The sequence below is a fragment of the Lepus europaeus genome, chromosome 6 (assembly GCF_033115175.1).
Source record: "Lepus europaeus isolate LE1 chromosome 6, mLepTim1.pri, whole genome shotgun sequence".
In the NCBI taxonomy this organism is placed as follows: Eukaryota; Metazoa; Chordata; class Mammalia; order Lagomorpha; family Leporidae; genus Lepus; species Lepus europaeus.
In genome coordinates, this window is record NC_084832.1 from 98,768,243 (window position 1) to 98,782,087 (window position 13,845).

The window sequence follows — 13,845 nt, forward strand, 5'->3', positions numbered from 1 at the left end:
CCTTTTAGGAGAAGGAATGAACACAGCTCCTTGGGGCTGACTTTTCTCTTTCTGCGCACAGTTGGAGCTACATTGTCAGGTGATGTTCCGGAATTATCAGCGGAAGAATGATATGGATGAGCCGCCCTCTGGGGACTTTGGTGGTGATGAAGAGAAGAGCCGGAAGCGAAAGAACAAGGACCCAAAATTTGCAGAGATGGAGGAACGCTTCTATCGCTATGGGATAAAACCTGAGTGGATGATGATCCATCGAATCCTCAACCACAGGTATCAAGAAGGGCACCTTGGAGGTGCACAGGACATTTATGGCACTTGTGCCAAAGGGATTAAGAAAATGATGTCAGAGCGGCATTTGGCCTAGTGGTTAAGACACCTGCATCCCATATTGGGGAGCCTGAGTTCAAGCCCTGGCTCTCCTCCCAATTCCAGCTTCCTGTCAGTGCACACTTTGGAAGGCAGCAGGTGATGGTGGCTGAAGTGGTTGGGTCCTTGCCACCTGTATAGGAGACCCAGATTGAGTTCCCAGCTCTTAGCTTTCATCTGGCCTACCTCTGGCTGTTGGAGGCAAAGTTTGGGGAGTGAATCAAGGTATGGCTGGCTGTCTGTCTTTCAAATAAACAAATAAAAATTTTAAAAGACAAAAGGAAATCTTTGTCACTAGTAACCTACACTTGGAAGGCACTGTATTATTAACTGATTGAATCCTGATAGATGAACCATAGTGGATTATATTTATTTATTTATTTATTTATTGACAGGCAGAGTGGATAGTGAGAGAGAGAGACAGAGAGAAAGGTCTTCCTTTTTGTCGTTGGTTCACCCTCCAATGGCCGCTGCGGCCAGCGCATCTCGCTAATCCGAAGCCAGGAGCCAGGTGCTTCTCCTGGTCTCCCATGGGGTGCAGGGCCTAAGCACTTGGGCCATCCTCCACTGCCTTCCCGGGCCATAGAAGAGAGCTGGCCTGGAAGAGGGGCGAACAGGACAGAATCCGGCGCCCCAACCGGGACTAGAACCCGGTGTGCTGGCATCGCAAGGCAGAGGATTAGCCTGTTAAGCCATGGCGCCGGCCTATAGTGGATTATAGATTAGAGGTAGCTTTTGGTCCAAAGACCGGTATACCAGAGGTTCTGAAAAGCTTGGGTCTCTGGTATACTTTCAGGTCTGGTTTGGAATGTACATTGTTGTCAGGTTTTTCCTTTTTTTTTTTTTAAGACTTATTTTTAATTATTTGAAAGTGTTAGAGTAAGAGAGAGGAAGAGAGACCTTCCATCTGGGCCAGGCTGAAGCCAGGAGCCAGGAGCTTCTTCTGGGTCTCTTGTGTGGGTACAGGGGTCCAAGGACTTGGATTGTCTTCTGCTGCCTTCCCAGGTGCATTAGCAGAGAGGTGGATCGGAAAGGGAACAGCCACAACTCGAACCAAAGCCAGTGTTGCAGGTGGCAGCCTAACCTGCTATGCCACAATGCCGGCAGCCCCTGTTGTTTTGAGAGCAAGTCTGACTTAGAAGGGGAGGAGGGTTGCCTCCTGGCTCTGAGAACTTTCTCTCCATGACCTTGCAGTGTGGACAAGAAGGGCCACGTCCACTACTTGATCAAGTGGCGGGACTTACCCTATGATCAGGCGTCTTGGGAGAGTGAGGATGTGGAGATCCAGGACTATGACCTGTTCAAGCAGAGCTACTGGAATCACAGGTGAGTGATTTGGGGAGAGGATTCAAGTTGCTCCTTGTTGAAAGGACTCTGGGCAGCTGTGTGATGTCTGTCTGCTTTAGGGAGCTGATGAGGGGTGAGGAAGGACGACCAGGCAAGAAGCTCAAGAAGGTGAAGCTGAGGAAGTTGGAGCGGCCTCCTGAGACTCCAACAGTTGACGTGAGTCAGCAGAAGGGGCAGAGTGTGCTGGATGGAGCCATTTGTCTTACCTGCTCCCACCTCTCGGTGGCGCTACAGCAAGTGATGGAGCTGAGAGGGCATCCTGAGGGCCGCTTCCCTCCATCTCTGGAAATCAGAAAACACTAGGATCACTCCCTTTTCATCATCAGAAAAAAAGCACAAAAATTATAGATGGAATATTTTATGTGATTGAGGAAGCATTACCTGGGGAGCGGGTCACACAACTGAGTTTCTTTGAAACTTGCATTGCAGCCTAGGTCTTCTGACCCTTAATTCATGGCTCAATTCATCTGATTTCTGTTTGTGTGCCATAGTGTGAGGACAGGTAAGGATAAAGGAATAAATCTAGGAGGGATGTGTGATTACTTGCTGAGTGGATCCTGAGCAGTTGAATTCTAGTATTGCTAGGGAATCTGATGAGGGGTTTTTCCTCAGTGATCAGGATAGGGCCAAGATCAGGTCTACTGAATAGGTTAGTTGCCTAATTGCGTTAGATCCAAAATCAAACACCAAATGGCAGCAACCAATGAGGCGCTTTCTTGCCAGGACGTTTTGTGGCTCTCCTGGGAGGATCTAGTGAAGATACAGAGAAAGCAGCTGCTTTGTCACGGGAGGAAGGGAACTCCTTGCCAGCTCTTGACTTCTATAATTTCATCCTTCAGCCAACAGTGAAGTACGAGCGACAGCCAGAGTACCTGGACGCCACGGGGGGAACCCTGCATCCCTATCAAATGGAGGGCTTGAATTGGCTGCGATTCTCCTGGGCTCAAGGCACCGACACCATCTTGGCTGATGAGATGGGCCTTGGGAAAACTGTGCAGACGGCTGTCTTCCTCTACTCCCTCTATAAGGAGGTGAAAAAGCTGGGCTGTTAGATTTTTGTGAGGGTGTTTTGTGTTTATAGTCTTTCTTTGCATACTGAGGAGAGTCAGAAAGGAGGAACAGTCAGTCTCTGACCTTGAAAAAGAATGATAGCAAGATAGACATGTATACCGCAGAGACTCAAGGGAATGGAGCCATGGCTAGAACTAGCAATGGGTGCAGAGCCTCGGTCCCAGGGGAATGAATCTGTGTGGAGGTAAGCAGAATCAGAGGTGGAATTAGTATGGGAAGACTTCATTGAAGAAGTGTGGTTTCAAGGTCTCCGTCAAGGTGGACTTTTGCTTTTTGGAAAGGAGTGGGCAGGGTGCTTCACAGATACGGTGAGGGTAGGAGCAGCACAGGTACCAGTCTGCGGCTCTGCTTGAGCGCCTGGAGAGAGAGGTGGAGTCGGGGTTGTAATATGATGAGGCCCTTGGTTGTGACTCTGCGTCTCTTCTTCAAAGGGTCACTCCAAAGGCCCCTTCCTAGTGAGTGCTCCTCTTTCTACCATCATCAACTGGGAGCGGGAGTTTGAAATGTGGGCTCCAGATATGTATGTGGTAACCTACGTGGGTGACAAGGACAGCCGTGCCATCATCCGGGAGAATGAGTTCTCCTTTGAAGACAATGCCATCCGTGGTGGCAAGAAGGCCTCTCGCATGAAGGTATCTCAGTGGGAGGGGGCCGCCCTCCATGAGGAGTTGCTGCTTTGGCTTAGTTTGTCTGCTTGTGACCTAGTCCCTGGGTGAGGCAAGAGGATAACCCTGGGAGGGGAGACCCGTGCCAGTTCCCTGGCTGTGGTTACACTGGAGGAGCTGCCCAGTAGTGACCAGGTTACTTTTGCACACAGAAAGAGGCATCTGTGAAATTCCATGTGCTGCTGACATCCTATGAGTTGATCACCATCGACATGGCTATTTTGGGTTCTATTGACTGGGCCTGCCTCATTGTGGACGAAGCCCATCGGCTGAAGAACAACCAGTCTAAGGTGAGAGGTAGGGAGGGTCTGTGTCTCCTAGCACCGCCTGCTCATTAAGGGAAACCCTTTCAGGAGAGGAAAAGGGAGAATGCTGTCTGTCTGCCTTTGTCTTCCTCTGCCTTCCTCCCATGTGACAGCCATTGGTGGCCAGGCCTTTGCAAAGGATGACGGTGGGAGTGGGAGGCCTGACTGTTGGGCAGTGGAACAGCTTGGAATTCTGCAGAGATATCACTGAATCGCACCTCTCTCCATCTGCTCCCCCAGTTCTTCCGGGTCTTGAATGGTTACTCACTGCAGCACAAGCTGTTGCTGACAGGAACTCCGCTGCAGAACAACCTGGAAGAGTTGTTTCATCTGCTCAACTTCCTCACCCCCGAGAGGTTCCAGTAAGTGCGTCTCTCCATCAGCAGACTGAAATTCTTCTCTCTCTGGTGGTTCTGGTGTCCTGTCTGTCTCCTTTTCCAACAGCTTCTCTCCTTTCTTTCTGCAGCAACTTGGAGGGTTTCTTGGAGGAGTTTGCTGACATCGCCAAAGAGGACCAGATTAAAAAACTTCATGACATGCTGGGGCCTCACATGTTGCGGCGGCTCAAAGCTGACGTGTTCAAGAATATGCCGTCCAAGACAGAGCTGATTGTGCGTGTGGAGCTGAGTCCTATGCAGAAGTGAGTTGGAAGGGACAGGAAGCACTGAGCCTGTTTTGCGAGTACAGTTAGGCACCTGCCAGTCTGCAGTGTTTCTTCCTCCTACCCCCACTCAGCTTCCTGGCATCCGGTGACAGGAGCAAGCCAGGCCTAAAGAAACCTGATGCCAGGGAACCTGGGCACACAGTTCTTTCTGAGTTCTGCCTTCCCTTATTTAAATGACGGTGTGGGTCGTGGTGCTTGTTAGGTTTCCTAACCCCAGAGTGAGACACGTTGGAAGATCTCAGTCTGGAGACTGCGTGATCCGTCATCTGAATGCCCTCGCATCTGACCTGTCTATCTTGTCATGTAGGAAATACTACAAGTACATTCTCACTCGAAATTTTGAAGCACTCAATGCTCGCGGTGGTGGCAACCAGGTCTCTCTGCTGAATGTGGTAATGGATCTTAAAAAGTGCTGCAACCACCCATACCTCTTCCCTGTGGCTGCAATGGTAGGTTGTTGGTGCCACCTCCTGGTCCTTCCTGCATTGGAAATTCTCTGGGTGGGTTTCTCTCAGTGTTTTCTCTACTTCTGTCCGCAGGAAGCCCCTAAGATGCCCAATGGCATGTATGATGGCAGTGCCCTCATCAGAGCATCTGGGAAATTACTGCTGCTGCAGAAGATGCTTAAGAACCTCAAGGAGGGTGGACATCGTGTCCTCATCTTCTCTCAGGTATTATGTGGGCCAGGCTGGGAGCTTGGACAACAGCGCTGTTCACACAGCTGTCAGGGATACGAGGAGAAGGATTACATCCGACTCCTCCATAAACTGCTCATTTAACAGATGACCAAGATGCTGGACCTGTTAGAGGATTTCTTGGAACACGAAGGTTACAAATACGAACGGATTGATGGTGGAATCACTGGGAACATGCGTCAAGAGGCCATTGACCGCTTCAATGGTAAGAGAGGGGTGGTGTGACTTCAGGCATCCTCACCCCTTTTGTCTGTGCACCGATCACTTGTACTCCTGCGTCTCTTCCTCCTCTTAGTTCTGGGTCTTTGTCAATTGAGGTGGATGAGTAAAGTTGTTGAATGTCTCAATTGGAGGAATGTGGTGGACTATTCCTGGGAGAGTTTTTTTATTCCTGTCGAGCCTTTGTTCTTTGCTAGAAAGAAGAAAGCATTTTATCTGTCCCTCAGTGTATCTGAAGGCTGAGAAGGATCATGAGTTTTCAAGCTCAAATAACAAGTTAGTGGCAAACTCACCTGCCTTGGTAGATGCTGCTACTTACTTTTTTGAACTTTATTTTGAAGTCGTGTTGTACTTAAAAGTTGTAAAAGCAGTACAAAGTGTTCATTATACCCTTCCGTCTTCCAGTAGTAATAACTTATATGTGTCTACTTAAAAGAGTTTGTGGAGGCTGGCGCCGCAGCTCAATAGGCTAATCTTCCACCTTGCGGCGCCGGCACACTGGGTTCTAGTCCCGGTTGGGGCGCCGGATTCTGTCCCAGTTGCCCCTCTTCCAGGCCAGCTCTCTGCTGTGGCATGGGAGTGCAGTGGAGGATGGCCCAAGTACTTGGGCCCTGTACCCCATTGGAGACCAGGATAAGCACCTGGCTCCTGCCTTCGGATCAGTGCGGTGCGCTGGCCGCGGCAGCCATTGGAGAGTGAACCAATGGCAAAGGAAGACCTTTTTCTCTGTCTCTCTCTCTCACTGTCCACTCTGCCTATCAAAAAAAAAAAAAGTTTGTGGAGGGGCGGGCGGGCATTATGGTGCAGTAGGCTAAACCACTGCTTGGGATGCCCACATCCGGTTCTGGAGTGCAAATTCCAGTCCTGGTTACTCTTCACTTCTGCTTCAGCTTCCTGTTGATGGGCCTGGGAGGCAGCAGATGATGACCCAGGTGCTTGGGTTCCTACTACTTATGTGGTAGGCTCAATGGAGTTCCTGGCTTCAGTCTTGGCCCAGTGCTAGCTGTTGCAGGCATTTGAGGCGTGAGCTATGGATGGAAGGTCTTTCTCTCTGTCTTCTTCTCTCTGTCACTCTGGCTTTCAAATAAATAATTCTTTAAAAAACAAAAGAAGGGGCCAGCCCTGTGGCACAGTGGGTTGAATCCACTGCCTGCAGCACCAGCTTCCCATTTGGACGCCAGTTTGAGTCCTGGCTGCTCCACTTCCAGTCCAACTCCTTGCTAATGTGCCTGGGAAAGCAGTGGAGGATGGCTCAAGTCCTTGGGCCCCTGCACCCATGTGGGAGGTCCGGAAGGAGCTCCTGGCTTTGGATTTGCTCAGCTCTGGCTGTTGTGGCCATTTGGGGCTAACCTAGTGGATGGAAGACCTCTCTGTGTCTCTACCTTTCTCTGTGACTCTGTCTTTCAAATAAATTAAAATGAATCTTTAAAAAAAAGTTTATGGAAAATGAAATTAATAGGTAAGTTTATTGATACAAAAATTTAAATCTGTGCATAGTTTTTTCATAATACCCATTTAAAATATTATTCGAAAGGCAGGAGAGTGATTCTATCTTTTGGTTCACTTCCCAATGCCCATGATATTTAGTGGTAAGCCAAGGTGGAAGCCTGGAGTTGGGACCAGGTCTCCCATGTGGGTAGCAGGAACCTAATTACTTTACCCATCACCTGCTGTCTCCTAGGGTCTGCATTAGTAGGAAGCTGGAGTCAGGAATCAAAAGTGGTTATTGAACCTAGGTACTCTGGGAGAATGTAGACTTTTTTTTTTTAAAGTAAACTTTTTAATTTATTTACTTGAGATACAGAGTTATATATAGAGAGGGAGGTCTTCTACCCACTGATTCATTCCCCAAATGGCCATAATGGCTGGAGCTGGGCCGATCTGAAGCCAGGATCCAGGAGCTTTCTCTGGGTCTACCCACAGGGGTGCAGGGGCCCAAGCACTTGGGCCATCTTCCATTGTTTTCCCAGGCCATCAGCAGGAAGTTGGGTTGGAAGTAGAGCAGCTGGGACTCCAACTGGTGCCTGTATGGGATGCCGGCGCCACAAGTGGATGCTTAACCTACTAAGCTACAGCGCTGGCTCAGGGATGTAGACTTTTTACTGTTAGACTAAATGCCTATTTCCATAAAACAAATTTTTGTGTACTTTTTGAAGATTCCTTGTATAGCAAAAATACAATTATGGACACAGGAAATTAATTTTGGGATTATATTTTAAACTAAAACCTAAGTGAATGTCCTCACTTTTTCCCTTAATGTTTTTCTTTTCCAGGATCATCCAGTCCCAGATCCTACATTGCATTGAGTTATTATGCCTCCTCCTGTAACGTTCTTGATTTTTCCCCTTTGTTTTAGGACTCTGATACTTTTTTTCTTTTTTGTTTTCCTTTTCCCTCCCTCCTTCACTCTACCATTTGAAAGGGGGGTATGGCAGAGTGAGAGCGAGAAAGATACTGATCTTCTATCCACTGGCTTACTCCCCAAGTGGCCACAGTGGCCAGGGCTGGGCCAGGTCAAATTCAGAAGCTGGAAATGCAACTGGGTCTCCCATGTGAGTAGCAAGGGCCCAAACACTTGGGCCATCTCGTGCTGCTTACCCAGGTACATTAATAGGGAGCTAGATTGGAAGTGGAACAGCTGAGACTCAAACTGGAGCCCATATGGGATGCTGATGTTGTAGATGGCAGCTTAAACTATTGTACCACAGTGCCAATGCCAGTCCTAGATATTCATTCATTCATTCTTTCCTTTTTTCTTTCTTTCTTTCTTTTTTTTTTTTTTTTTTAAGATTTATTTATTTGAAAGAGTTACAGAGACAGGTAGAGACAGAGAGAGAGGTCTTCCATCCGCGGGTTCACTCCCCAGATGGCTGCAACGGCTGGAGCTGTGCTGATCCGAAGCCAAGAGCCAGGAGCTTCTTCCGGGTCTCCCACGTGGGTGCAGGGGCCCAAGGACTTGGGCCGTCTTCTGCTTTCCCAGGCAATAGCAGAGAGCTGGATTGGAAGAGGAGCAGCTGGGACTAGAACTGGCGCCCATTTGAGATGCTGGTGCTTCAGGCCAGGGATTTAACCTGCTGTGCCACAACACTGGCCACTCTTTCTTTCTTTCTTTCTTTTTTTTTTTTAGATTTATTTATTTGAAAGTCAGAGTTAGGGAGAATCAGGTGGGTGGCAAGGGATGCCAGTTTCACAGTTGGTGGCTTTGCCCACTGTGCTGCAATACCAGCCCCTAGATGCTTTTCTGTGAATTAAAAAGTATATATTTTTATTTGTCAGAAAGTGAGTGAACTGTAGTTCAGGTGCATGATGAGAAAGCTGGAGAGCTGGGACTTGCACGCAGACACTACAAAATGCGATGCAGGAGTTCCAACTGGTGCCTTAACCTAGGCCAAATGCTAGCCCCTAAATTTTAAAAATTTGATTGATTTATTTGAGAGGCAAAGAGAAAGCTAGACTGACTCCCCAAATGCCTGCAACATCCTGGGCTGAGCCATGACAAAGCCAGGAGGCAGGAACTCGGTCCAGGTTTTCCACATGGGTGGCAGAGATGCAGCCACTTGAGCTGTCATCAGTTACCTTCCAGGGTGTGCATTAGCAGGATGCTGGGAGCTGGAGCAGAGCCAAGACTTGAACCCAGGCAGTCTGAGAAGGGATGTGGGCAGCCCAAGGCAGCATCTTAACCTTTATGCAACAGCCTGATGTAATGCTTGTGAATACTGGTCAATTGTTTTATAGAATATCTGATTTGGTTTTGTCTGATGGCTTCTCTTGATTAGATTAGGGCAAGAGGGCTGCAAAAATGATGCTGTGTTTGGGGGATGGACACCATGTCCTTAGGTCTCATTATTGGATGACAGTTGGTTAAGGTGCTGTTTAACAAGTTACTCTTCTTCCCATTGGATGTGGTAAGTGTCTTGAGATATTAGAGATTATGCTAATGTCCAGTTTCTTAAACTTATACATGGATTTCAGTATCCACTGGTGGACTTTACTTGCAATCATTGTTCCTGTGGTATTTGACTAATGAGGTTTTGTGTTTCTGACTTCCTTCTACTTTCATTAATTGGAATTGGACACAGTTCTCATCCTTTTGTTGTTGTTCTTTTTTTTAGCACCGGGTGCTCAGCAGTTCTGCTTCTTGCTTTCCACTCGAGCTGGGGGCCTTGGAATCAACCTGGCCACTGCAGACACAGTTATCATCTATGACTCTGACTGGAACCCTCATAATGATATCCAGGTGAGCAGAGGCCACAGCAGTGGCATGCATCAACTTGCTGGAAATGCTGGATTCTTTGTGAGGACTCCACATCTGGAATTAGTTGTTTAAGTGAGAAATACCAGATTCTTTTTATGTCATTTACCCTACTGTGAGCTAGAGACTTGGGTTAGCTATGGCCCTATTTTGGGCAACATGATAATAGAGGGCAGTGTCTGGGGGCAGGAGTGTGAAAGAAAGTTTCACATGAAGGCAAATGTGGCAGCAGGAAAATAGGTCTCTGGCTTTGTTTCCTGCTCATCTCCAGGCTTTCAGCCGCGCGCACCGCATTGGACAAAATAAGAAGGTGATGATCTACCGATTTGTGACCCGAGCGTCAGTGGAGGAGCGCATCACGCAGGTGGCAAAGAAGAAGATGATGCTGACGCATCTTGTGGTGCGGCCTGGGCTGGGCTCCAAGACTGGATCCATGTCCAAGCAGGAGCTTGATGATATCCTCAAATTTGGCACTGAGGAACTGTTTAAGGACGAAGCCACAGATGGAGGTGAGCTGGTCAGGAACTTGAATTTCAGCCTCTCTGAGGGATGGGAATGTCTGATGCCAGGGTCTCCTATGGGACCTGCTTTTTCCACGGCAGCTGCTGAAGCTGACTTTGGGGTTATGGGCCCCTGATTCTTACAGGAGGAGACAACAAAGAGGGAGAAGATAGCAGTGTTATCCACTATGATGATAAGGCCATTGAACGACTGCTGGACCGCAACCAGGATGAGACAGAAGACACGGAGTTGCAGGGCATGAATGAATATCTGAGCTCATTCAAAGTGGCCCAGTATGTGGTGCGGGAAGAAGAGATGGGGGTGAGTACGAGTCCAGGGCAGTGCTGGGCTTGGTGACTGGTCTGGAAATCGGACTGAGTCCAGGACGGTACTCGAGATGAGAGGAAAATACCTACTGTAAATTCACATGTGAATTGGTATACCTTTTCCTTTGAAAACAGAGACTTTATGTTAAAGGAAGTTTTGTATCAGTGAAGTGAAGTAGCTCAAGAACGTCTGTGAGGTGGAGCGTGGTGTCAGCCCGTGTGCAAAAGCGAGGTTCTCAACATCTGGGAGAACTGGCTGGGAGAGCCCACCGCGTGCTGTGGTCGGTGGCAGGAGGTGCTCCAGAGCTTCTGAGGGCACTGGTGTCAGGCAGCGCTCAGGAACAAGGAGCTGCGCAGCCAGGTCCTGGGCTGGGCCTGGAAATGCATCATTTGTGCCTTGGGGTGGGGACAGGTGTGCTGTAGCAGTATCTGTGGCTTGGCTGTCAGGAAATTGACAGCCAGATTTCACACTCAGAACAGTTACATTGGCTCTTCAGAATCTCAAATTTTTTTTTTTTTTTGACAGGCAGAGTGGATAGAGAGAGAGAGACAGAGAGAAAGGTCTTCCTTTTGGCTGTTGGTTCACCCTCCAATGGCCGCTGCGGCTGGCGCATGTTGCTGATCCGAAGCCAGGAGCCAGGTGCTTCTCCTGGTCTCCCATGCGGGTGCAGGGCCCAAGGACTTGGGCCATCCTCCACTGCCTTCCCGGGCCATAGCAGAGAGCTGGCCTGGAAGAGGGGCAACCGGGATAGAATCCGGCGCCCTGACTGGGATTAGAACCCGGTGTGCCGGCGCCGCAAGGTGGAGGATTAGCCTGTTAAGCCACGGCGCCGGCCTTCAATTTTTTTTTTAAGGTTTTATTTATTTGAGAGGCAGAGTTAGAGACCGATTTTGTATTTGCTGGTTCACTCCCCAAATGGCTGCCATGGCTGGAGTTGGGCTGATCAGGAGCTGGAGCCAGGAGGTTCTTCTGGGTCTCCCACTTGGGTACAGGGACCCAAGAAGTTGAGCCATTTGCTGCTTTCCCAGGGCAAAGCAGAGAGCTGGGTCAGAATAGGAGCAGCCAAGGACATGAACTGGTGCCTATATGGAATGCTGGCGCTGCAGGCAGAGACTTAACCTACTATGCCACAGTGCCAACCCCAGAATTTCATTTTTTCTTAAGCATTTTATTACTGTATTTAAAAAAAAAAAAAAGTGTTTCAAATACTACCTCAAGCCTGTTTGGAACAAAAGGAAGAGGTAAGATATATACCTAGGTAATATATCTTATTGTGGGTTTTTTATTTTATTTTGATTTGTTAGTTTTTAAAGAGTTGGTTATTTGAAAGAGAGGGAGAGACAGAGCTTCTGTCCACTGGTTCACTCCCCAGATGGTTGCATTTGCTGGGTCAGGAGCCAGGAACTCCCTCTTGGGTCTCCCACGTGGGTGGCAGGGGCCCAGATACTTGGGCCATATGCTGCTGCTTTTCCAGGTTCATTAGCAGGAAGCTGGATTGGAAGCAGAGCAGCCAGGACTTAAACTGGTGCTGTGGTGCTCTGTTAGAGGATGCTGGTGTCACAAGCAGCAGATGAACCTGCTGGTTCCCAGTGTGACAGAGGGAGAGACAGAGATCTTCTGATAGCTGGTTTATTCCCCAAGTGGCTGCAACAGCCAGATTGGGCCAGGTAAAAGCCAGATGCCAGGAATCTCATCTTGGTCTTTCACATGGGTGGCAGGGCCTAAGTGCTACAGCCGTCTTCCTCTGCCTTTTTAGGCACATTAGAAGCAACCTGGATTGAAAGCAGAGCAAGAGAGATTGAAACCAGCACTCTCCTATATGGGATGCTGGCATCATAGGTGATGGGTTAGCCTGCTGTGCAGCACTCCTGTATGGGATGCTGGCTTAACCTGTTGTGCTGCAATGTCCTCCAGTGTTTATTTATCTGAAAGGCAGAGAGACAGACAGAGCCCTCGTCATTTCCAAATGTCTGCAATAGTCAGGGTTGGACCAGTCTGAAGCCAGGAGCCCATCACTCGATCCACGATCCACATCTCCCCCATGGGACAGGATCCTGATGTGTTGAGCTGTCACCTGCTGCCTCCCAGGGACTGGATTAGCAGGAAGCTGCATCTGAAACAGAGGAGCCAACACTCAAACCAGGTGCTGTGATACAGTGCCTGGGTGCCCAGGCTTCCCTACCCACTGCCTCAGACACCTACCCCTCCCCTTATGTTTTTGAAAGATTAAAATCTCTCTTTTTTTTTTAAAACTTCTTTTCCATTTCTTGGTCTTTTATAGTAAAAACCAAGAAACAATGCACGAGTGGTAATCTTTTTCCTCATAAATGATAGAGTATAACAATGAGGAGTGAGGGACTGCTGTTGTGCAGCAGGATAAGTGGCCCCCTGCAGTGCCGGCATCCCACAGCAGACAGAGTGCCAGCTGAGTCCCGGCTGCACTGTTTCTGAGTCAGCTCCTTGTTAATGTGCTGGGAGGCAGCAGAAGATGATCCAAGTGCTTGGTCCTGACCACCTGTGTGGGAGACCCATATGGAGATCTTGGCTCCTGGTTTCAACCTGGTCCAGACCAGGCTGTTGTGGGCACTGGTGAGTGAACCAGCAGATGGCTGATCTCTCTGTCTCTCCCTTTGCCTCTCAAATAAATAAATATTTAAAATATTTATTGAAAAATAAAGTTGGCTTTCTCCTCTGGTCTCCTTTAAACCATTGAACTTGGGGTTCTTTGAATTGGCAGAAAGAGGTGTTTAGTTATCTCTGACATCTTTTCTCATCCTTTTGACCCAGAAACATTCTTGTGTTTTTCTCATTTATAACTGTTGTCTTTGCTCTTGAAGGTGATGCTGCTAACCTCAGTCTATGTATGCCTGTGGCTGAGAAGTCTGACATAGGTCTCTAGACCAGCGGCACTCAGTCAGAAATTGCCCAGCTGACTGGGTGCTCTGCGTGCCTTTCCACAGCAGTGTGTGCACCTGGGCATGACTGGCTGGGACAGCGTGCGCCCACTTGGTCCTCCCTGCTAGTGACTGCACGGGAGCACAAGTTATTGTTGGGTAGTGACCACAGCTGCTGTGTACTTTGAAAATAGTTTTCAGTTTTATTGTTTGAATAAGTAGTAAGTCATATGGTTTAAATTTCAACAGATACAAGGTGGTCACGTGGTTCAGTTTCAGAAGACACAAAAGTATCTCACTCTCTGCTCTACCTGCCTACTTTCCTTCTCTGGGGGGAGGGGAAACTGATGTTCAGCTTCTTACCTGTCTTGCCAAAAATATTTTATGTGCCTACAAATTATACATGCACATGTTCATACCCTGTGTACACATATGCACACATCTGTATGCACACAAACACCTTTTTTACTTTTAAGCACTAAAGTAATTCATGGTATGTGATGTTTTCACCTTGCTTTTGTATACTTAGTGAATCTGGGAGA

General features: G+C 48.3%; 1 protein-coding gene across 12 annotated transcripts in view; it reads left to right on the forward strand.

Moving 5' to 3' along the window:
• The window catches only part of CHD4 (chromodomain helicase DNA binding protein 4), a 35,146-nt gene that overhangs the window by 7,966 nt on the left and 13,335 nt on the right, over window positions 1-13,845 (forward strand). For all 12 annotated transcript variants that reach the window (XM_062194724.1, XM_062194725.1, XM_062194726.1 and 9 more), the window contains exons 12-25: window positions 62-267; window positions 1,558-1,689; window positions 1,770-1,866; window positions 2,550-2,741; window positions 3,213-3,413; window positions 3,599-3,736; window positions 3,992-4,113; window positions 4,218-4,391; window positions 4,723-4,864; window positions 4,955-5,086; window positions 5,198-5,315; window positions 9,442-9,566; window positions 9,853-10,090; window positions 10,228-10,403. In XM_062194724.1, the coding sequence (XP_062050708.1) occupies window positions 62-267; window positions 1,558-1,689; window positions 1,770-1,866; window positions 2,550-2,741; window positions 3,213-3,413; window positions 3,599-3,736; window positions 3,992-4,113; window positions 4,218-4,391; window positions 4,723-4,864; window positions 4,955-5,086; window positions 5,198-5,315; window positions 9,442-9,566; window positions 9,853-10,090; window positions 10,228-10,403 (2,193 nt within the window). The remainder of the gene's footprint in view (window positions 1-61; window positions 268-1,557; window positions 1,690-1,769; window positions 1,867-2,549; window positions 2,742-3,212; window positions 3,414-3,598; window positions 3,737-3,991; window positions 4,114-4,217; window positions 4,392-4,722; window positions 4,865-4,954; window positions 5,087-5,197; window positions 5,316-9,441; window positions 9,567-9,852; window positions 10,091-10,227; window positions 10,404-13,845) is intronic.